Below are 24,404 nucleotides of genomic sequence, written 5' to 3' on the forward strand. Positions count from 1 at the left end.
AAATATTATAATAAAGTTATAATAATAAAAATGTATTTTATGTATTTTAAAATGTATTTTATTCTCCTCTTATTATTTTACTCTGCTTTTATGTGAGCAGCTGTATGTCTTATTCTAAAATCTCTCCCTGCTACTCATGACCAGTTCTGACCACATTACCCCTCAGAGGTTAAGTTTACTCCGAGACTGTGGGCACTTCTTCACTCTCATTACACTGTTCAGCTTTGCTGAACTGCCTGACAGCTAAATCAGCTGGCTGACCAGTCCGGTGTATCAACCCAGGCTCCACACACAGTGGTATGGAAAGATCCGGGCACCCCTGTAGCAGACAATGCTCCAAAAGGTTTGATCACAGGAACCCCATGCCAACTGTTATGTTATATGCTTTGAGGTTGTTTGGCAGCCAGTGGCACAGTGAAACACTGCTCAGGCAGACATAAGTAAAATAAGCCTTAGGATGTGATAAAGCCTGGGATTGTAAGGGTTCACAGACTACTGGACAGTCTTAGTAAACAACTGGTCTTCAGTCTAATAACTAAATGATAAACCTCCAGTTTAAGGAGCTGAAACTCCCCCCCATCCTGTTGCAATTCCCGTTGTAAACACACTACTTGTGCTAAACGTGGCTAGTGCACTAGTTTGGCCCGAGCTCCATCCTCATTATCAGCCTCCAGCCGGCGCGCTGTGACCATAGACACCCACTCGCACACCTCAGGCCTGATATACCACCCAGCGGGGTCACGCTTCTCTCTGAGACCCCCCACTCAGCCCCCAGAAAAAAGACTGAGCAGGGATCTTTACTCATTTTTCATCTGCATCGATTTTCAGGGAGAAAGTGCTACAGAGATAAACATGCCAGAGTGGCATTGATTCAAAGATGTTCGTAAAAAAAGCAGAAGCAGAGAGACGAAGACAGATAGAGAGAAGAAAATGTCCCCTGTCCCATCTACCTGTAAAGACCGGTGACTAATGGAACAAAGAAGCTAAATCACGTCCCGAGAATATTTTGTTCCTCCTGTTCTGCTGTTGGTTACATTTTGTCCAGCTTGTTCATTTCGGAGGAGCCGTATTACCTTAAATAAAGCCCAGGAGAACAGGAGAACACGCCGCAGAAAAGCAGCGCAGATCCAATTATCATTTGCTGGGAGTGGAAGAGAAGGAGAAGGAGGAGGAGGAGGAGAAAGGAGGAAGAGTCGTTTATCTCAATCTGTGTAGAGAGAGCTCAGTGGGGATGCATCACATTAAAGGACTGAAAGAGTGACGACGTTTTCATCAAAGCTCATGCTGGGCAGACGGAAAAAAACAGCCCCTAGAGCGGCTTTAACCTGAAGGCAGGTTCACAGCCTCTAAATCAGACAACATGAAAAGACTGAAGAGACGACTTCTTAGTCAGTTCAACCAAAAATACCAGAGCAAACCCTCAAAAAAACACTGTAGTAATAGGGTAGTCATTCACTATATGGACTAAAGTATTGGGACACCTGCTCATTCATCATTTCCTATGAAAACAAGGGCATTAAAAATGGTCTCTACTGTCCAGGGAAGAAGGCTCCAACTAGGTTATAGAGTAGCATTGCCGTGAGGATTTGATTGCCTTCAGCCAAAAGAGCATAAGTGAGGTCAGGATGTTGGATGATCCCCAACTCCCCTCAAAAGTACTGGATAGAGCACCAACCATCATTCCAGAGAGCACAGTTACACTGCTCCACAGCTCAATTCTGTGGGGCTTATACCCCTCTATCCCATGTCTGGAAATATGAATAGCTGAACCAACAAAAAGTGGGCACAAAAAATATAAGGCATCCTGAGGGGTGGTTCTTCTTGAAGGTATGGGTCATCCAATCCTTCTAATAAAGCACAGTTCTGCTATTTTAAAATAAAATTGATGATCTACACCTACACTTTAGGTCATGGGTTTGTGCTTGTGTACTTCACATAAACTGTTCTGCAGAAAAATGGAAAAAAACAAAAAACAAGGCTGAAAACCTGAGGCCAGCATTTCAAATCACAACCCAAGGTGACAATTTCCAGTTCCTAATCTTGTTTCTCTGCTGTTCCTCACCACAGGCATTTGACCTCTCTTTTGCTCAGAGAGAGTGTCAGAGCGAGCGAGCAAGCGAGAGTGTGGGCAGAATTCAAATTTCACCCAGAGAAACTGTGATACTTGTTCTGGTGACTCTGGTGCCATGAAATGTAATGAAATGGGTTAAGAGAAGGGGTGGGCGATGTGGTATAAAAATGATTATATCACGATATTTAAACACATTTAAACGATACACTGTTACAACAATTCTTTTCATTTTTTTTTATCATTTTTTATCTAATTTTCCCTGCCCCCTTCCAATTTGGTAGTGGTAATTAACCCACCATTTCATAACCCCACCCTAGCACCAGCAATGACATTAAGAGGGTAAGGACTTGTCTTCCCGATACATGCGAACTGCCCCCAATAAAGCTTTGCCAGGCAGCCAACACGGTCAGAGGAAAGCACCGGGTCCCCAGCTCCAACGCACCAGCTAAAAGATGCCTATGCTGGCCAACATCGCTTTAAGTGATGATTGATGAGGGGGGAGAGAGAGCGCCATCTACCCACCTGGAGAGTGCACGGCCAATTGTGCTCTCTCTCTGACTGCTGCTGATGGCAAAACTGCATTGGCTCAGGATATGAACTCGCAACCTCTGGCCATAGCGGTAGGGCAACCCCTGAGAACCCTGAGTGGAGCCAGTAGCGACAGTGGTGACAGATTCTTAAAAACCACTATTCAAACACTGTCCCATGCTAACGGTACAGTGATGCACGGACAATATCCTCTTTATGCTTAGAAAAGGACACAGTGTATACTAATAAAATGATCGCGATACGATAAAATATCGTCCTACTGCCCACTCCTAGTTACATTATAGGCGTGTGCATTACTTAACATGTATACTATTATGTTCGTATTTCCAGCACAATCATGCCTGGTCTGGCCTGGTCAAAAACATCCAATTTTCTGTGACTACAGAAAAAAACAATGTGTGAAAATGCTCCAGCCATCAATTTTTGAATCAAACGCTCAAATCCGTTTGTCTAATGCTGGGACTGAAGCCATCAGGAACTGTCATGAAAGTACCAGTCCCATTTCCATTAGTCTGTCACGATATGCAAGACTTCTGCAATCACACACAACTGCTGTAAAATGAGGCCCATTCCCACGCCTCTTCTCTCATAATGCATCATGATTATCCTGGAACCAGCCTCAGCCATGCAACAGACAGACACACTGATGCGTTTTTAATAACGTCAAGTGGTGAACACAGTAAAGCACTCATTCGGCTGCCGGTATAACTGCATTAGCAGGGAGCGACAGAGCCTTTCAGCCAGGCCTCAGGAGAGAGAGAGTTAGCGCTAGGGCTGCACAAATCGCTTCACGATAAAAGTGTCACAATATAAAATGCGTCAGGCGATAGCAGGAGAGACTGGATACATCCGCAAATAGAGAGATACCAACTAGCCTAGTCTAGACTACAAGAGCTGGCTTATGATATTTACTGCTGTAAATGTCCTGAAGGCAAGTGGAAAAAACAAACCAAAGCTACGATATAGTGCCAAAAGTATTGGGACACCCGCTCATATATCGCTTCTTCTTAAAATCTTTTGGAGATTTTGGAGGAGCATTGCTGTGAGGATTTGCCTGCAATCAGTGACCCGAGTGTTTGTGAGGTCAGGATGTTGGATGATCAACACCCCCACCTCATTCCCAACTCCCCAACTCGACAAGACAAGCTGAATGTGTGCATTTGCACATCTGCGCTAGCAAATGGGTGCAACTTTTAAAGTAGCCGAATGCATTTATTTGGATATGTGAACATATAGCGCTTCTGCAATGACCGTGTTTCGCTTGTGGTTGAGCTCGACAGCATGGCTACATTAGCCGCACATGAAATATGAGTGTGTGGCTATGACACATTTAGCACAGAGATGAATAACTGCGCTCCATTTCGATGGCGTTTTTAATGCATCTTCACCCAGTGCGTCATACCTACGTTACGCAAGTGGCCACCAGTAAGAGAAGGGGAGGGGGGAACACACTCACACTCAGCTGCATTAGCCTCAGTGTGCTAAGCCTTGCAAACTTTACAAGGCAAAACTTATATTTTTGGGATTAGCTGGTGACCATCCAACATCCTGACCTCACTAATGATCTTGTCGCTGAATCATATGATTCCCATGTGGGGCTTGTACGGGTAGCCCAACTGGGAACCAGAAAAGTTTGTCCACAGATTCCATGTTGGCTCCACAAATGGATGCCCACCTGGGTCAGTGGTTAGACCAGGAGGGGTTAAGCATGGGCCCCATCTGGGTTGTGCACTGCACATGGGGCCTAGATGGGACATTGGCAAAACACATACAAACCCACCCACACAGCAACGCTCATCCGAAATGTAGTAGAAAGCCTTCTTGCTAGGACAGTAGAGACAGTTACTCCAACAAAACCTGGATAAACACCTTTGTAATGCCTTAGTTTCAAAGAAAAAACAATAAATGAGCAGGTGTCCAAATACTTTTGTTTATTTAGCGTATCAGAGTAAATTAATGAAGTCACATCAGCAGCCGTGCAAAAGACAGTGTAGTTTGAACCTAAAGGCAATTAAATGTTGAAAGATTCTGAATTACTGGGGATTTTGCTGCATTTTGCTGCTGTGGGGTAGATGCTGCTACAAGGGAAATGCGACAGATTGCAATGAATTCTGAAGTTTTCCTGCTGAAGTCAACACTTCTGTTCACTCAATCCCTTTCCTCTCCCAGAGCTCATACAACTTCAGCTAATAAAGTAATGAAACGAATGCCTTGAAACGGCCCTTGGTGAGGCCGGTTTGTTAAAGTCGTTAGGCTGTTGAAAAGGAGAGCGGGAATACAAGCCTAAATTGGACTGATGCTTAAATTGATGCGTAAATTGAACCTGATGTTTGCACCAGTCGACTGATTTAGCTCTGAAAATACAAACAACAGCTCTGACTGAGCATCATAAGCAACCGACAGCACAACGTGCCGTCCCTGTTGTAATTCCAGCTGTGCTGGTAGCTGGTTTCAGAAGGTTTAAGCTGGACTTTGATGGTTAGGGTGGTTGAAAAGAGGGTCATCCAGGCGAATATATAGAAGTGATGAGATTTAGCTGCTGAACAGAGTAGCTATGTGTTTGAGTTTGATGGACTAGCTGGTTAATTAGCATGACCAACTTGACCAACTAGACACACTGGTAGACCATTTTGGTCATGCTGGTCAAACAGGGTGGGTCAGCTTTTCAATCCGCCTGGTCATCCTGGTGGACCAGCTTGGTCATCCTGGTCATGCGGGTCAACAAGCAAGCAGTGTGGACTAGCTTGGTCATGCTAGTCAATCAGCTTGTTCAAGCTGGTCATATGGGTCAACAAGCTTGGTCATACTGGTCAATCAGGCTGGTCATACTAGTTTTGTAGACCAGCCAATCCATCAAACTCAAATGAACTCATACTCCATGCTCTAGTGCTAAGATGGTCAACAGGTGAATCATCATGTCCTGCTTGAGCTGACCAGGCTTTTTTCAGCACGGGTGTCTGTGCTTTACCAGCCTCTTCTCAGCTATTTGGTAACGATTTTTTCAGACACTTACGTTTGTAAATAAAGGCGAGACACACTGCTTAGGACATTTTCCAGCTTGACTGACCACATATTTATGCTAATTTCCCACTGAAATATTTTAATTCGCTTGCCACTGATGCTGAAAGTGCAAAAACTAATTCCCTTCAAAGTCTGGGAGACAAAATGTCCTCAAAAACAAAGTGACTGAAGGATCATTTTTGTATTCATCATACAGACATTTTAATTAGCTATATATATATATAAATAAAAAATGCATGCAAAGGCACATAATCCTCCAGGCAACTGTTTTTACCTATAATGATCCTGTCCACTTGCGTTTGTTTTTGCCGTGTTTCACCGTGCCGAATCTCTCGTCTCGCCATGTGTGTGGGCGTATCTGATGTTTCGGAACAATCTGGAAGCAGGTAATCCTATTTTCAAGATGTAAAACTCCTAATCAATCATATTCTAGTCTAATTGTGGAAACCCAGATACTGCAGTTATTAGTTTTTCCTCCATGTGTGACGCTCATTTAACATACCAACCCACTCGTCCCTGATTGGCTACACACAACACGATGGTACTCATTTGCATAAAGTTGAAATCTGCTGAACTCTTCCCCCCGTAGGGCGAGGCTGCTCTAGACACAGCACAACCCGTCATGCTCCGTCCACAGGCAGCCGCTCTCTCCTTTGAAAAGAATAGGATGCGGTGCGAGGTGAAGTGGTGCACCACAAGTCAAGCCTCCTTTAAGCAATCCGTTTGAAGCCTCCTGTACTGTCAGGAGGACACCCTGGGCTTTCCAGCGAGGCCTCTATTGTGGGGGTGTGGCCAAAAAAAGGACAGGCACCTTCCTTCCAACGGCCATTCACGTATTATAGCAACAAGCGGATAGATAATTGCAGATATTTGTACTTGTACTTGTACCCTTCCAACCCCCAGCTTGTATTCAGTGTCCTCTGTAGTGGACAACAGGACTTACTTATGCCCTATTACCCAATTTCCATACTTAAGGAAGCAGAGGGCTTTTATTCAGAATTGTGGAAGGGAAGTAGGGCCCTACATAGTGAATAGGCCACGCTTTCGGACAAAGCTCTGGTCTTCTGATTTCTCCAAAGGAGCAGGTTTTTGGAATGGAGGTGCTGATCTCTGGAGGGAGTATTTTAGTGACCAGGTTTGTTGTAATCAACAATAATCATCTTCATAAAATAAAAAGAAAAGAAAACTGAAAAAAGTACCATTAAACAACCCCTACCCTCTGAGACGACATCTACTACAAGAGACATGTGATAAAAATCTACAAAAGAACATTTTATATACACATTATATATAACATGCTTCAACAACACCCAAATCATCTAAAAATAAATAAATAAATAAAAAGAATTTCTGGGTCTGGCACATTTCTTTCTCAGTGAGTCTCCAGTTACTCTAAACCCTATGGCACTTTTAAAGGGATGTTGCACAACCTCTGTTATCTAATATGATGCTAAGCTAAAAGACTCTGGCAAAAATGTGATGAGGCCGAGGGTTTCCCGTGCCCGTAGACATACACGTGGTTTCAAAAGGCACAGCTAATCTTTGTTGACAGACAAACGTTAGCCTCTAAAACCACACGGAGAGCTGAGGGGCTGGTCGGATCATCGCCAATATTCTTTCTGCCGCTGGTAAATGCGACTCATTTGAATCATGGCAGGCGCTAAATGATTGCCTGTTCTGAAGAAAGTAAATCTGATTTTGCCACTTGGATGGTCTGAAGCTGAAGGATAACCTGCTAACATGGTACGTTGGTTACAATTCGAACCCGTTTATTAGGTACGCCTACCTTCCACCTACTTTCATTGGCTACTTCATCACAAACATCTACTATATAGGCGCACGTTGTAGGCTTACAGTAACTGGCTGTAGTCCATCGGGTGTTTCACAATTTCTTAGTTCCACCTACCATTTACCATTGTAAAAGAACCACTATACGACCACCTCTGACAGATACACTACATAGACAAAAGTATTGGGACACCTGCTAATTTAAAATCAAGGGTATTATATAATATATATATATATATATATATATATATATATATATATATATATATATATATATATAACAAGTGTATTCAGCTTTTGTTGGAGTAACTGCCTCTACTATCCAGGGACGGTTTTCGTAGTAGATTGTGAATGAGTATTGCTATGAGGATTTGACTGCACCCAGTAACAAGAGCGTTAAGCGCCAGGATGTTGGATGATCACCCTCAACTCATCCCAAAAACATAGGATGGAGGGCTATCATCATTAGAATGCATTCATTAGAAAGGGTGTCCACAAAGCAACACAACACAACTCTCACTGATATCCTGACATCACCCAAAAGTGTGGTGACTCTTAATGAAGGATTAGGTGATGTCCAACACAAATGACTTACATTGGACATGCATATAGTGCTACAGTGGTCCCTTAAGGGTGGACAGGGTAGACTGGGGTCGATGGATTGTTCGGCTACAGTCAGTGATTACAATTTTACAAGGTTTCTGTTGAAAAGGCCAATAAGTGTAGCTTCAAGGTAGGTGTGGGTAATAAGGTGACGAGGTTGACCGCAAAGCTGAGCACTCGATACCTGGAAACTGTGCTGGGCGAGGCCTCCCAAAAGCACTGTGAGTGTTCAAAGTGTCTCTTGCTGTAGCGTCTTTGTACTGGGACGCTTCTGGGAAGCCGAATGCTAGACTGTAAAAGCTTCTTGGAGGCTTTCCTTCAGAGAGGGGAGTGAGTGAGCGAGAGAAAGAGAGAGGGAGAGAAAGAGGCTAAGAACTGGATGGCTACCAAGGTCCTTCCCCAAAGCCTGACTCCAGAGTCAGAGCGAGATAAAGAGCAGAAAGAAAGAGAGAGCGAGAGAGAGAGAGAGAGAGAGAGAGAGAGAGAGAGAGAGAGAGAGAAAGTATGTGTTCTGAATGCCTGGTGAATTGGCAGACCACCATTTGACCTTGAAGATTAGGAGTTAAACAAGGGAGCCAAGTGGAGCTAAAAAGCAATCCACGCTGGCTTTTTAATCGCCCGCTTTTGCTTCGATATGATGTGTAATTGGAAAGCCCGCACAGCCATCTGCTGTTTAGCCCCGCTCCAGCTCTGCTTTCGCAAAGGTCAAGTAGAATTGTTAAGTTATGCTGAATTTTCACAGCCACAGTCATCACAGGCTCCAGCTCCAGCTCCAAAACCCCACATCGTCCCACACTCGCTTCCCTGACATTTTTATACCCCCCCAAAATCTGAAGTCCATCAGTCTGGATTAAACAGGTTGTTTAACACTGTAGCAATATTCAGATCGTTTCACGTGGACGAGAAGGAGAGGATTTATGCTTCAGCCCCTTAATTCCTCCCACAGCAGTTAAACCATTGTTAGCCTTTATCACTGTACTGCTAATTCGTCTTCTCCCTGACTTCAGCACTGGATATAATCTGTTAAACTGAAGTCCTGAGTCCGTGCACTGCAGAGTTTTGTACTTCCACCTTTCTGTCTCTATTACACTTGGTTAAGGCTGCCAGTTAAGCAATATCACATGAGGGAGGTGTGTTCCTGTAATTAACCATCACAGCTGTGATCTGGTCGAAGGTCGTAGATCATGACAGCAGTGATGTTACTCGTGATAACACACAATTTCAAATGTTCTGTTGCTTTTATGCACCGTTTTTACAAAATAAAGAAACCAAAGAAGCCCTGGATTTCATACTGAATAAGCTTTAATACGGTCAGATCCTTCCGCCAAAAAGTAGTTCCACAACACGAGTTACTGTTATACGATTGTAGCAATTCCAAAACACCAGGGCCGACTTTGTGGAGGTTCAAGGTACCTGTTGGGCCCTGTACGCAGTCCAAGATAACTGCTGATACTGTAAGGCACAGAGCCACAGAACTGTGAAACTGAAAATATCAGAAATATCATAAATTATAAACGCTATAAATGAGGAGAGCGGCCACTGGTTGAAATATGACTGGGAGTTCTCCTAAGGCTCAGCTTGCCGTCTGTTTATAGATAAAGTCCCACTCTTCAGCAAAAGAGCCAATCAGCTTGCTGGTTATCTCCTGAGCAAGGCCCCGAGGTTCGACATGCTAGTAGGGAACCCCCCCCCCCCACCCCAATAAGGAGAGGCGAATGCTACAGACTCTTAATCTTAGTCAGATTTTATCAGTTCAATTTATTACGTCTTTAAAACAGTTATTTGACCTTCAGCTCCCAGTAGTTTGGTCTCTCCTCATTTGCAGAGATCCTGGAAATAACTGCATGGTGGCGTTGCAAAGATGGCCACCAAGTAAACAGACTTGCCTATATGGACCAGCTTAGGTTCAGCTCAACCTTTTCAACTGTTGTCAACGCATCAGCGGAGTGATACAGTTTTAGTGTGAAAAGGCTAGATTGGTTAGAACGCTTCTTAACCAATCAGATCGTGAGGTCAGAACTACCTCTGGCACATGCTGATTTTGCTAGCGCAGCCCTCACCCTGAGATAGAATGAGAGGGCGGACTGTGAAGTATTTTGGAGTGGAGTCTGGGTTTGGCTTTCCTGTGGTCAGCACATGAAGATGGGCCCCCCGCTGGAGTGGTAAGTGATTGAAGAAAAGGAGGAGATGGGGAGAAGGCAGGTGCGAAGTTTGTTCGACGGGTGGTCGGACTGAGAAGCAGGGTATATAAAGGGTATGAGGATTGAGGGGACGTGTTCGGGGGCGGTCCTTCTCCCAAAATAAAGCAAATATCTAACTACCAATACTTTATTCTATAGAAACAGAATCAGTTAATTTAGACTTTTGCACTCTTGAAGTACAGAGTTTGGATTTTGGCCCAATGAGTGTACTCAAACGGTTTGACTGACCCCACATAGTAGTGATAAAAACAACAAACGAAAGGTATAAAAAAAGAGGTCGAATACTTACAACCATACCATTTAGTGACACCCAGCAATCTGGAGGGAAATCCTGGAGCAGAGGCACCAGGAATTGCAGGCAGCCGTCCCAGTGACACAGCAACAGCATCATTCCAATCAGATTAAAGATTCTTACCACTGCACTCGCCAGGTCATAGGTCATGTGGAAAATCTGAACAGAGAGAACAAACAGAAATGATGGTCAGTCCTGGAGGAAGACTGTCAGTTATGCCATTGCATATTGTACACAGTACAGGACAAACATCTTGAAGGGTAAAGCGAGCATCACGCTCGACACCGTCTCCACCAGTATCTCACAGATTAGTTAAAACTACAGCTGACAGGTGAAGTCAATGCATTGGACATACAGTGAACGGTCAGTTCTTGAAAGTGATGTTGGTATTAAAAGCAGGAACAATGAGCCACTGACTATGATGGATGTCTAGACGACAGGGTCAGAACATCAGGCAGGTCTTGTGTGCTGTTCCCAGTATGCAGTGGTCAGTACAGTTACATTTATAGCATTTAGCTGACGCTCTTATCCAGAGTGACTTACATGGTTACTCGTATTACAGAGGTGGGCCAATGTAGTGTTAGGAGTCTTGCCCAGGGACTCTTATTGGTGTAGCGCAGCATAGTCACCCAGACCGGGAATCGAACCCCAGTCTCCAACATGGTGTGGTAGCTCACTGGCAGGTAGTAGTGTTACCTGTTGTTACCTGTGCCACACCCACCACCTAGTACCTACCAAAAGCAGTCTATGGAAGTATAAGGAAGACCCTGGCGAAGGCTCATTGATGCGATCCATGGAGGACTCACAGGACTTAAAAGACCTGCTGCTAACAACTTGGTGCCAGATCCCCCAGGATACCTTCAGAGGTCTTGTGGGGTCCATGTCACCAAGAGGTCAGAGCTGTTTCAGCAGGAGGGGACCTACTCAATATTAGACAGATGCTTTTAAAGTTATGGCTGATGTATTGGTGTACAGTGCACAACCCTAATGGACAGTAATGTTTTTATTAGGTTAGAGGAGGCAGGTTTGTTCCTGCATGTGTAGCAATAGTGGAAGACTGTATGCAGTAAGTGTCTGTTAATGAGTTTCTCTCCTGCTGATTCCCCTGCAGAGTTTTATTGAAGCTCTAATCAGATCCACCTGATTCCCCCATTCAGAAACTCCTGACAGCTTGAACAGCTCAATCAGGTGTGTGACACTTGAAGTGTGTAAAGAATACAATAAAACACTTATTAATAAATACTGTGAATAATGACTCCTCCATGTAATACAGGATGTGTGCAAATGTTTGTGGACACCCCTTCTAATGAGTGCAGTTAGTTATTTTAAGTTGCATCCATTACTGACACCGATGTGCAAAGGCATACATACACAGCTTGTCTAGTCCCTGCAGTGGAATAGGACTCTCTGGAAGAGATTATCATGAACCTATTGGCACTATGCTGCCAAATGCCAGGTGTGGGCTAGAGGGGTATAAAGCCCCCATTACTGAGCTGTGGAGCAGTGGAAGAACGGTGTTCTCTGAAGTGATGGATGGTGGTGCTCCATCCAATACTTTTGGGATGAGTTGGGGGGTTGGGGATAAGGTGGGATGGTGATCATCCAACATCCTGACCTCACTGAATCCAATCAAATCTTCACAGCAATGCTCCTCCAAAATCTAGTAGAATCCCACCCCTGGACAGTAGAGACAGTTACTCCAACAAAAGCCAGATGAAGTATTATTTAATACCCATGATTTCAGAAGAAACAATGAATGAGCAGGTGTCCAAATACTTTTGTCCACCAGAATAAGAGTCATAGCATCGACAATCAGCAAATATTCACACTCCGTATCAACACTGATAAGTTGGGTTGGCTGCTGGCATACTTTTCACTGCTTCACTGCTGGCGTCCACACTTTTGGCCTGTGGTGCAGATGGTTGGGTCACGTTGTGGAAGATGTTCTCACTTCAAAAAGGAAAAAAAGGCTGGTTTTCGCGAAAAGTCGTACAAGTTGCCCATAATGGATGGTAATACCTTTTCCTGAATTGTGGCTCGAACAGGCTGATGAGTGCTCTGCATACAGATGAAGCCTCTTCACATCACTACTAGATCTCTTTCATGCTGACTAATGCAGCCGTCGTTCTACACCCACTGAAGGAGCAATGTGTTTATGAGGATCATGATTCAGCATGAGAGGAGGCTGAGGAAACGCTGTGCACATCGCTGATGATAAAATGGAGAGATGTTCTTCATCATCTCCAACATCAAAAACAATATAGGAAGTGTGACATAGAAAGAGGTGTAGAAAGGTATAGAGGTAAAGAAAGTGGGACATATTGTGGTTAGAATCCCCTAAAGACCCTGGTAAAGGATTGTGATGCCAGTGGTAAACTCTGTAGCTAAATATTTTTTGGAAATTATTTGAAATTGAAAATTATCTGAATGTTTATCCGCAATGCGGTCAACTTGGGTGTGGCGCCATTCCCAGGTCCGACATCCGCCTTCCGAAGTAAATGAAGGCAGCATCTGAGTGGACTGGGTGACCGAGGTTGAAAGGAATCAGCCATTAAAAGTTACACATCCAGTATTTTTATTATTTTATTTACCAGTTGTGTTCTGTCAATTCTGCACCCCCCTCCTCCTCCCTCCTCCGTGCACTACTCTGATAAGGTCAGGTGGAGGGCTGGCCACTAAGACAAATGGACAGGGATCAGTGGTCACATGCCCTTGCCTCCAGTCTCTTCTACGCTATGCTCTGGCTCAAACGTCGTGGGAATTTAAAATGACTAAATTGGAGAGAAAGTTGTGGGGAGAACAAATATCAAAAATAAATTCATAAATAAAAAAACATTTATTTCAAAATGAATTTAATTACATTATTTTGGCACAATTAAAAATTCTCCTCAAGATAAAATTCTTTATTGCAGAACAGCCAGAACATTGATGCTAGTTCAGAAACGCAGTTGAACCGACACCTTCATGATGCATTAATGCATTTTACACCCGCAGGCCGACTGACGCATCTGGGCTGATGGAAGATTACACGGGCGATGATTAGAAGTTGACTCATATGAAAAAGTTCTGTATGAAGTTACAGAGGCAGAAAACTAGACTATGGAAATGAGGAGGAAGAGAAGAGCAGGTCTACTGAAACAGAGAATGTAGCGATGACCTGGATCATCTGAACACAGAGATTCAATCATGGATGAAGAGAGAGAGAGAGAGAGAGAGAGAGAGAGAGAGAGAGAGGGGGGGGGGGGGGAAGGGAGAGAAATAGAGGGAGGGGGAAAAAGAGAGAGAGGGAGGGGGAAGAGAGAGAGAGGCAGGGGGAAAGAGGGGAAAGAGAGAGAGGTAAAGAGAGAGGGAGGGGGTAGGAGAGAGAGGGGGGAGAGAGAGAGAGAGAGAGAGAGAGAGAGAGAGAGAAGAGAGAGAGAGGGGAAAGAGAGAGAGGGGAAAGGGGGGAGTGAGGGGGAATTATAAAGAGGGGGAAGAGAAAGAAAGAGAAAGGAAAAGGGAGAGAAAGAGGGGAAAAGAGAGAGGGGGAAAGAGAGAGGGGGGAAGAGAGAGATAGAGGGGAGGGGGGATAGAAAGAAGGAAAGAGAGAGAGGAAAAGGGAGAGAGAGGGAAATAGAAAGAGGGCAAAAGAGAGAGGGGGAAAGAGAGAGAGAGAGGGAGGGGGAAAGAGAGAACGGGGGAAAAGAGAGAGGGGGGAAAGAGAGAGGGGGAAAGAGAGAGAGAGAGGGAGGGGGAAAGAGAGAGAGGGGAGGGGAAGAGAGAGATAGAGGGGAAGGGGAGAGAGAGGGGGGGGGGTTCTTCATGGCTTTTCATGGCTTAATCCTCAGGAATTTTCTCTTCCAGAGACTTAGGACAGCGTTCCAGACTCTTACATAATTCACACACTCTCAGACATTTCATTTAAATACACCGTCCCGCACAAAATGACCATAGTCATCAACAGCAAAGCAGGCAGTCCACTGTACACCCCTGCCATGGACGAAAAACTTTACACGAGAAGCAAAAAACCTTCTGAACTTTCAGTGGAAGCCAAAGGAAAAAGACTCCAAGTCAAAAACTGCCAGATCCACATTATATCAAAAAGTGAAAATCGATGATGTAGATACAAGGTTTTTACATGACGGCGATGATATTAATTCTTAAACAGGTTCATCGATGCGTTCCAGGCCAGCTGTTGTTTTTTCTTTTCTGGACAAACGCTTAGCCGCTGCCGTGGGGTCACTCAAGGACACGTGCTGTATGGAGCGGTTAGTATCGTATTCCATACGCAGATTAATCCCTGGCCTGAAACGTTGCTGTCAAACTGATTTGGATTCATGCCGGAATTGGAAATCTGCAGCAAACCTTATTAACTAGATTAGTTTTCTTCCCTAGGTATAACCCCTTAATTAATATTATTATTATTCAGTTTTATTGATCCTACATCATCTTATTACTGTACCTACTCTGACGTACTGTACATTACCATGTAAATGTTAGGGCTCTACTGTGCAGGTTGTGTCTCTATGAAAGTGAAGTGAAATGTGGACTCACAAACAGTCCCTAAAGGCTCTTCATTTTTATTTTTTTGTACGGTAATTTTTTTGCGAGGTAAATAATCCTGCTAAAGGTTCTACTAGGACTTGAAGCTTCATGCTCAGTACTTATCCTACTTAAAGCTAGGGTGGATTTCTACTGTCTAAAGCAGGGGTGGGCATTTCTGGTCCTGGAGGGCCGGCTTACTGCACAGATTTGTGCTTTTCCTGCTCAAGCCCACCTGAAGTTGAACTGCCAGGTTTAGCAGGTCTGGTAGAGCAGGGGAATCAGCAAACTGTGCCCACCCCTGCATGACCGTCTCAGCTCAGTCCTCTTCGCCCCTTCTCTGACATAAGGCGGTGACTGAGAATGCCTGGGCCTTTACGTCTACAAAAGCACTAACGTCTACACATGTTCTAAAGTTATCTTGGAAGACCACTCTTAGTATCAGTGTAGAATTTAAAATGTTATTATCATGACAGCCCTATACTAAAGCCTAAAGGCCTTAAACTCCAATCAATTTACAGCTGTTTGAGAAATCTATGAGCTTGAAATTTCATGTAAAACAAGCTAAACCATATTTACCATTGGAATTTAACAACTGAACTGAAATCCACTGAACTTCATTGAATGCCCATGAACTGCTGTCAGGATGCTACAATTTAAAATGTTGATAAAGGCATCAGCTATAGTTAGAGATCAGAGACCGATCGGTGTTTTTGGGGCCGATACCATTCGCAGAACGTCTTTCCTGAACCAGTCGAGGATGGGCAGGATGCTACATGAAGCTTTTCTGGACTCAAACTCTGTGGAACTGCAAACACCAGCTGAGAGAGAGGCGGGGAAACCCCTACAGAGCTGCACTGTGGAGCTCAATGAGGAATCACTATGGACACTTCGGACGATTCCTTTAGTTTTTAACTGTTGTTCGCTCTGTCCCGGCTGGGCTGAGTGATGCACTCACGAGAGGGAGACCCGGTTAGTGCTGTTAAAAGGCTTTACTCTGCTTCCCCCTTGAGACATGCTAGTTTTAGGCATTCTACAAATGGGTGATGTACAGGAGCAGAGTTCAACACTGGCTCTAACAGGCTTCTGCAGCCGTGCACAAGTTCTACATCAGTTCCACCAAGTGGTTTGACAAGGAACTGCAGTGTCCTGCAAGGAGATGCTTTAATCCTTAACTCGTGAAAATGATCTGAATGGATCTCAGGATTGACTAATGAAAGAAATATCAGCCGGTATAGATATATAGCCAATCGATTTGAACTGTAGTATCGATACATGAGCTAAATTAGCATGTTTAACTTGACTGATCGCTACAATATCATTGTATTTGTATTTCAATTAAGAAAAAGTAAGACAAATACAAAGTGGTAAAACTGATGATTCTTCAATTTGAAACAGTGGTGGAACCTTAAAGAACCTTAAGGTGCTTTGAGGAACCTTAAAGCAGAGTTTTTTTTAGAAGAAAAAGGTTCACTGGAGGTTCCTTCACAGTGTTAATTCAAGGAACGTATATTTTTAACAATATCGTAGTATTTTAAACGCACTGAACGATCAATACATCCTGGAACACCAGATAATTGTACTGTATATTTGCCCAGCTGTTATAATTTATTATAGGTTTTGACCTCTAAACCACAGCACATGGTCAACAGCGTCTTCTGTAAAACTGTACATGTTAAACTGAATATTTGTGTGCTGAGTAGTTTGAGTTTGCTGAATCATGCAGGGACTGCATAACATATCCCGAGGCTACGTTCCAAAACACATGAAGATAACGAAGATAAGGCTGAAAGCATATGGGCCTATGTTCTAAAGGCCTTCTGAAGTCCTATGGAAGGCTTCGTCATCACCTTGTCAGGTGAACAATGTCAGGAGTCTGGCAGTTTTGGCTCGCCGTGAACAGTGAGCCGTAGCTGATGACGGGGTTTAATCAGAGGAGCTTAATGGAAATGAAATGGCGTGGCGTGAATGAGTAAGGATGAGCTAACGGCCCCTGTGGCTCTGAACCAAACCCCGTCTCCTCAACGCCTCCGTGGCCACCCGTGCTAATTCTCACGACCAAAACGCATTTGCATGAGGAATTATTCATTCCCTTTTCTCCCCCGCTTGAGTGACTGTTTCGTCAGACGTTCTTAGCCACAGCAGAGGCAAAAAGCTTCTGCAAGGGAAAAAAAAAATACCAGGAAACGCTCTCCCGGCCTGCCAGAAATAACTGGTTTTGCATGATAAACCAGTGATCACCATCCTGTACTGCCAATTAGGATGAAATTCGAAGCTGGAGGTAATTGTTATCTATTTTTGAGGTGACAGCGGCACTTCTTCCCTCTCCATAAACCACTCAAAAGCACTACTGCGTTGATTTAGCGGCACTTTAATGGCCCTCTTATGGTATGGTGCTGCACACACGCAATGACAGATTAAGAAGTTAATTTTATGCTCAACAAAGCCCCAAAGACAGTGAGTAATGGCGACCTTTTGTTTCCTGACACTGTGGCAGAATCACCGCGAGGGGGCTGGGCCGTCACCGGAGATTAACGGAACAGACTGTTCAAAGTGTACGCTTGTATTCTAGCTTTATTTCGTAATCTGATGCTTGTCACGTTTGCTGGGGAAATAAATTGCTGTTGAAAATTTGCTGTTTGAGCCGGCTTTCAGCTCAGTCTGCAACACAGACAGCTTACAACACTTCTGTCCTGCCGCGGCACGTTTAGCCTCAATTTTATGCAGAATTTTCTTTCTTTTAAAATAATGTTTTATTACATGTTGAACTTCTTTTTCCGTAAGAAAGCTAATGTTGTCCTAAGTAGGTTCTAAAATTGCGTTACCACAAGTATCCCAAGATTCAGCTCCTAGAGGTTCTAAACTTGTGCTAGCACAGGTATCTCAAAGTTTAATTCCTAGAAGTTCTAAAATTAGGCTAGCACAGGTATCTCAAGGATCAACTGCTGAAGGTTCTAAAAGTAGGCTAGCACAGGTATCTCAAGGATCAACTCCTAGAAGTTCTAAAATTAGGCTAGCACAGGTATCTCAAGGATCAACTGCTGAAGGTTCTAAAAGTAGGCTAGCACAGGTATCTCAAAGTTCAATTCCTAGAGGTTCTAAAAATGTGCTAGCACAGATATCTCAAGGTTGGTCTTACGTTTAAGTTTTAATTCTGCTCAGTTCTGGCTGCTATCCAGTGGAAAAAGGGGCAGATATTATTTTTTAGGATTATTTATATATATATTTTTAATATTTTTAAAAACATACTTTTTAAATGCTTGTAATGATTTGTTCATTAAACATAAACATTTGTCTGTTTATGCAAAGCACTGTAAATTGCCACTGTATGAAAGGCGCTATAGAAATAAACTTGCCTGGAAATGATTCCTGGAAACACTTTTATTATTTATTTAAATGCTTTTCACCTCATATCAAAGTGCAGATGTGACCTCACTGCATCAATATAGCAGCAGTGCCTCTCATAGATGCAACATAAGCTCAATATTTTCAATAAGAGAAGTGTTTCAGAACAATAGGCGTGTGCTGAGCTAAGCTAAAGCATACAGTATTAAAAACGAGAATCCATATTAAGCTTCGAAAGCAGGCTTAAAAAAAAATATACAGGTCAGCACTTCTATATGAGGTCACACATAAATAGGCCTGCCCAATACAGGTCAGGCACTGGATAGAGAAACGCTGAGTTGGAACAGACCCTCAATGACGATAAGGTCAGACATGGGTATCAACACACACACGGTCATGGACAACATTTAGACCCACATACACTATATGGACAAATGTATTGGGACACCTGATATAAAGGGTATTAAAAAGAGTTTATCCTGCTTTTGCTGGAGGAGCAGTCTCTACAGTACACTTAAGAAAGCTCTCTGCTAGAGTTTGGAGGGGCACTGCTGTGAGGATTTGATTGCATTCAGCGGCAAGAGCTGAAGTTACTGAGGTCAGGATGATCAGTATGATCACCACACCCTCAACCTCATCCCCAATTCATCCCAAAATTACCTGATGGAGCACCATCCATCATTCCAGAGAACCCAGTTCCTTCACTGCTCCACAGCTCAATGCTGGGGGGCTTTATACCCCTCTAGCCCACGCCTGGCGTTAAGCAGCATGGTGTCAATAGGTTCATGTTTATCTGCTCCAGAGAGTCCTATTCTATTGGCAGTACTTCTCTACAGGGACTAGACAAGCTGTGTGTGTACAATTGCACATCTGTGCCCCCCCACCCCCCTCCACCTCCCTCCAGTGGTTTACAATTCAACCACTGGTCAAGCTCCCTACGGAAACATGAGCCCGTGAAATGTGAGCCCATGTCACGTGTGACTACGCTAAAGCTCTGTACACTGCTGGACCTTCACCAGTGAAATGGACGCTGGCAAGGTCACCGGAAGAAATGCAGGCAGCACTTACAACATAAAGGCACCAGCCTGATGACTGCTACTGCACACTGATACTCAAACACTCAAAGGAACTGATGCCCAGTTTCCACGCTCACAGGCAGGACATGAGGTCAGTTCGGAGGCAGTTTTCAGGTGTACTGTAGCTTTTCTAACTACTTCCCCCATCTGGCCGTTATACTGTCTGCACACTGCACCTCAAATGGTCCAACAGAAATGCAGTGAAACTACCCCGAGACATGAGGCCTTTCCTCCTCAGCTGCTAACAGAGATGAAGTGATGCAGCTGGTAAAACTCTGATCTGACCTCTGTGCTTATTTGGTGGTTTAAAGCAGCTGGATAAGCACAAAGGCAACCTGGGTGGAAGCAGATGGGCGGAATGGTGGAGGTGGGATGGAGGGATGGGGAGAGCAAAGAAAGGGGAGGAGTGGAAGGAAGGGAGAGATGCAGACAGATATGATAATAATGAGGAAACGATAAACACGCGGACAGCTGAGTCACGAGAGGCGCGAGAGTAATGCCACAGCAAGCCTAAGGGGTTCTACACTTACTCACTATCAATTATCACCCCTCTCTCTCTCTCTTTCTCTCTGTGTCCTCGCTCATTCACTCTCTTTCTCTCATTTTCACTCTCTTTTAGCCTCTCCATCACTCCTCTCCTGGCCTGTCTCTCTCTCTCGCTCTTTCCATCTGTCTCTCGGCCCTTTGTCTCACTTCTTGTGTGCTGTGCCTCTTTCCTTTCCTTTGCTCTCTCTCCTTTTTGTCTCATTCATTCTTTTTCTCTCTCCCTTTTGTCACTTTCCCTCGCCCCTCTCGCGCATTCATTCATTCATTTTCTTTCTCTTTCTCTCTCACACTCTTTCTCTCACCTCTCTCACCCTTAGGCCTTTCTCACTCTCGCCTCTTTCTCCCTCACTCTTTCCCTCACCTCTCTCTCACTCTTTCCCTCGCCTCTCTCTCACTCTTTCCCTCACCTCTCTCTCACTCTTTCCCTCGCCTCTCTCTCTCACTCTTTCCCTCACCTCTCTCTCTCACTCTTTCCCTCGCCTCTCTCTCACTCTTTCCCTCGTCTCTCTCTCTCACTCTTTCCCTCGCCTCTCTCTCTCACTCTTTCCCCCGCCTCTCTCTCTCACTCTTTCCCTCGCCTCTCTCTCACACTCTTTCCCTCGCCTCTCTTTCACACTCTTTCCCTCGCCTCTCTCACACTCTTTCCCTCGCCTCTCTCTCACACTCTTTCCCTCGCCTCTCTCTCTCACTCTTTCCCTCGCCTCTCTCTCTCACTCTTTCACTCCTTTTCTTTTGCTCCTCTTTTTCATTTACACCTTTTTCTCTCACCTCTCTCTCTCTCTTTCTCTCTCTCTCTCTCTCACTATTTTCACCCCTTTTGCGCTCATTCTCTGCCTCCTCCGCTCTCTCTCTCGTCCTCTCACGATCTCTCTCGTCCTTAAGTAACTGTGTCTCTCGTTGGCCTTTGTGCCCAATTTCCTCAATTTTCGCTGAGGACTCGTCTGCTGTCAGATTAGAATGTGCTCTGTCCTCTTCAGCATCTGCGGAGATCTGCGGCTGTAGAGTCTCCCTCCTGTGTTCAGGCTGTGTGTAATGTTGTGTATTAGAGTATTAGAGCTGGAGTCGGAGGGTTAGAGTAAGTGTTGTAGTGCACTGTTCTTTACTCGCCTCTCTTTCTACAGCGAGCTCGGGTCTCTTTAAAGGCACTTTAAAAAAAATGTATATATTTTTTTTATTAAGTAATTTCATTATTAATTTAAGGGCTGTGTAATGCCTAGAACCTGTATAACACACACAGGGATTAAGATTCAGCAAGGTGATAGTGATATTTTTAATATTTCAGAATCATTATATAAATGGATTTTATAAACTGCCCTCTGGTGGTCGGGTTTTGAACCCAACACTAAATGAACCACTGTCTGACACCAAGCTTTACATCTAAACTATTCATTAAGAATCAATACTGTGATATATGTTTTCTTACGGCTGATTATTATTATTATTATCATTATTATTATTATTATTACTTCATTATTATTGCACCCAATGATTCTGGGTAGGCTCTGGACCCATTACAGCCCTGACCAGGAAAAAGCAGAGAAGAAGGGTGGGTAGATAAATGGATTATGACGATGATGATGATGATGATGATGATGATGATGAGGATTCCTTGCTCTCTTCTCTCTGTACAGTGACGTTAGGTTTCTTTCCACGCTCACAGGCAGGACATGAGGTCAGTTCTGAGGCACTTTTCAGGTGTACTGTAGCTTTTCTGCTTTTCTCACCATTTCCCCCCATCTGGCTGTTATACTGTCTGCACACTGCACCACGAATGGACCAACAGCAATGCAGTGAAACTACCCTGAGACACGAGGCCTTTCCTCCTCGGCTGCTAACAGAGATGAAGTGATGCAGCTGGTAAAACTCTGATCTGACCTCTGTGCTTATTTACAGTGACTTTGGGTTTATAAGCCAAAACCAGTCCAAATTTGGATACAGGACCCTCTTCCCACCGTTATCCTTTAAAATTAAACCCACCGTTTCTGTGACTGTGCCTTTAAGACAGCAGCCACACGCTCACTCGCTCTTCAGAGTCAGTGACAGTTCTTTGATTTGGCCTGTCTAACAGCTTTAAAGGGTCTGCAGTAGAAAGAGTTACTAAAATAGACGACAGAAGTTTTGCCTTCATGCCATTAAAAAAAAATCATTAATTTATTTATTTATTTTCTTGAGACGAGAGAAAGTGTTGATGTATTTTGGGAACCCGACGTCGGCGCGTAATTCTGAAAACGCTCTCTCTCTCTCTCTCTCTCTCTCTCTCTCTCTCTCTCTGTGTGTGTCAGGACAGGACCACAGAACTACTGAAGGAGTCTATGGGATTTGATTAATCTGCTGAGAGAGAGCGAGAGAGAGAGAGAGAGAGAGATGATACAGTATAGCTGTACAGTACAGAAGGCTAAAATTAGCAACCAGCTGCAGCTCCTCTATCCTTTATCCATCCCTGACACACACACACACACACACACACACACGCACACACATACATTAATGAGATTTTCATCCATTAATAAGGTACTGGGGTGGACTTTACAAACACCACAAACTGCCCTATATGAAATGTAATAAATTTAATGGGCTGTATAAATAATAATACAGCTCCACAGTTTAGATCAGATGAGCCAATCAGACACCGATCAGCTCCCAGCTCCTTTCCAACACTGCAGTCAGGTCACTTCCTGTGTGTGTGTAGTGGTACACACTGCAGACTGATATCTGCTGTTGTTTGTGGACTGCTGATGTGAAATAACTGGTCTTACTGGGTTTCTACAGTGTGTGTGCGTGTGTGTTAGCCTTAGTCCGCACTGCTGCCGGCTGAGCAATAATGTCGGCACCTTGTGGCCACCAGATGGCGCTCTGAACACCGCGCTACTGAATTGGGATTCAAATATGCTAATAGTCAATCCATTAAAAATATATGCTTCACATATGAGCCATAATATTATGAGATCTTGTGAGCTAGTCTGAAGAACAGAGCTTGGTTTCTCCAGGTTTCTCCTGGATGCCCCCCAGTCCAACCAGCACAGCGTAGAGGATGTGTTCAACTCCATCAGCAGCAGCAGCAGCTCATTAAGCCCTGATTTACCACCAAACCAGGTGTTGATATGAGGAAAACTAGATAATACTAGACTCCATGAGGAGAGCTTGATTGAGGGCATTGATAAATAAGTGTGATGAAGGCCAGGATGTTCTGGTCAGATGACTGGGATGGAGCTAGTCAGTGTGCAAATGCAAACGAAGGTTATCCCGCCTAAGCTGAACAAAAAGCAGGAAACGGTTAATGATAGTTACGGGAGGAGCACTGTCCAGAACCCCCTACTGCTTATAGGCTGGTCTGCAACAGGCTGGTCAGCGGGCCCATGTTAACCCTGTCCACCGTCAAACGGGCCTACAGTGCACACACAAGCGTAAGGACTGCTCTCGAAGGGATGGAAGTGGTCACTTGAGATACACTGAGGCCAGTCCTAGCATCTTGTTGCATGATGCTACAGGACACCTTCAGAGGTCTTGTAAAGGGGGGCTTTGGTGGATATGTGCTGTACCATCAGCAGTTCAAGCATAATGTTTGGTCATAATGTTTTGGCACATTATTGTGTGTATATTTCATAGGTATTACAACAGCTTCATAACCTCACTGGATCCTCTACCCAGTCCTCGCTTTCTGATAATGCGCACACACACACACATACACACATACACACACACACACACACACACCAGCACACACTCCTGCAGGACTCAACCAGCAGACAGAGGAAGAGAGGCATACAGAGACAGGAGAACAGCGTGGAGTGTGCCGGCCCTGCTTGAATTGCTAATGTTTCACACCACCAAGCAGACACACACACACACACACATACACACACACACACACACACAGGACCTGACAGCTCACCCAGTTCAAACCGAAAATCACAACAAAATGGAGGAAAAACAAAAGCGAGAGAGGCAGAGAGAGCTCCAGTGGGTCTAAACATGTCCACGTGAGGGTTCTTTAAACCTTTTTAAAATTCTTCACACACACACAAACTCACACACACACACTCACACACACCTCTGGAAGCATACACGTTTAACCCTTTAACAGGCATTGTAACTGCACAATGAAATTGCTGTAATTAAAACCCATCATTGGCAGTTTGACCTTGTTCCCCTCTTTGAATAGAGCGTGTAATGCAGATTATATCCAATGGGTGGCGATCATGGTCTTAAAGTGAAGAGACATGGCTCTTTAGCCATAGGAAAAAATTATGTCATTCCAAAAAGCATGTGTGACTGATCGGTTGAGTTGCCCAGTTAAGGATAAACAGACTGTAATGTTAACATTAGCTCAGCATTAAAACTGCCATACAAAACCATAATCAAATTCTTTGCTAGACTGAATTGTTTGTTTT

The 24,404-nt window shown here is 44.2% G+C and overlaps 1 protein-coding gene across 3 annotated transcripts in view; it reads right to left on the reverse strand.

Moving 5' to 3' along the window:
- hcn1 (hyperpolarization activated cyclic nucleotide-gated potassium channel 1) overlaps positions 1–24,404 on the reverse strand; it is a 157,161-nt gene that overhangs the window by 69,423 nt on the left and 63,334 nt on the right. For all 3 annotated transcript variants that reach the window (XM_072662015.1, XM_072662014.1, XM_072662016.1), the window contains exon 3: positions 10,523–10,684. In XM_072662015.1, the coding sequence (XP_072518116.1) occupies positions 10,523–10,684 (162 nt within the window). The remainder of the gene's footprint in view (positions 1–10,522; positions 10,685–24,404) is intronic.

The sequence above is a fragment of the Salminus brasiliensis genome, chromosome 18 (genome assembly GCF_030463535.1).
Source record: "Salminus brasiliensis chromosome 18, fSalBra1.hap2, whole genome shotgun sequence".
Classification (NCBI taxonomy): domain Eukaryota; kingdom Metazoa; phylum Chordata; class Actinopteri; order Characiformes; family Bryconidae; genus Salminus; species Salminus brasiliensis.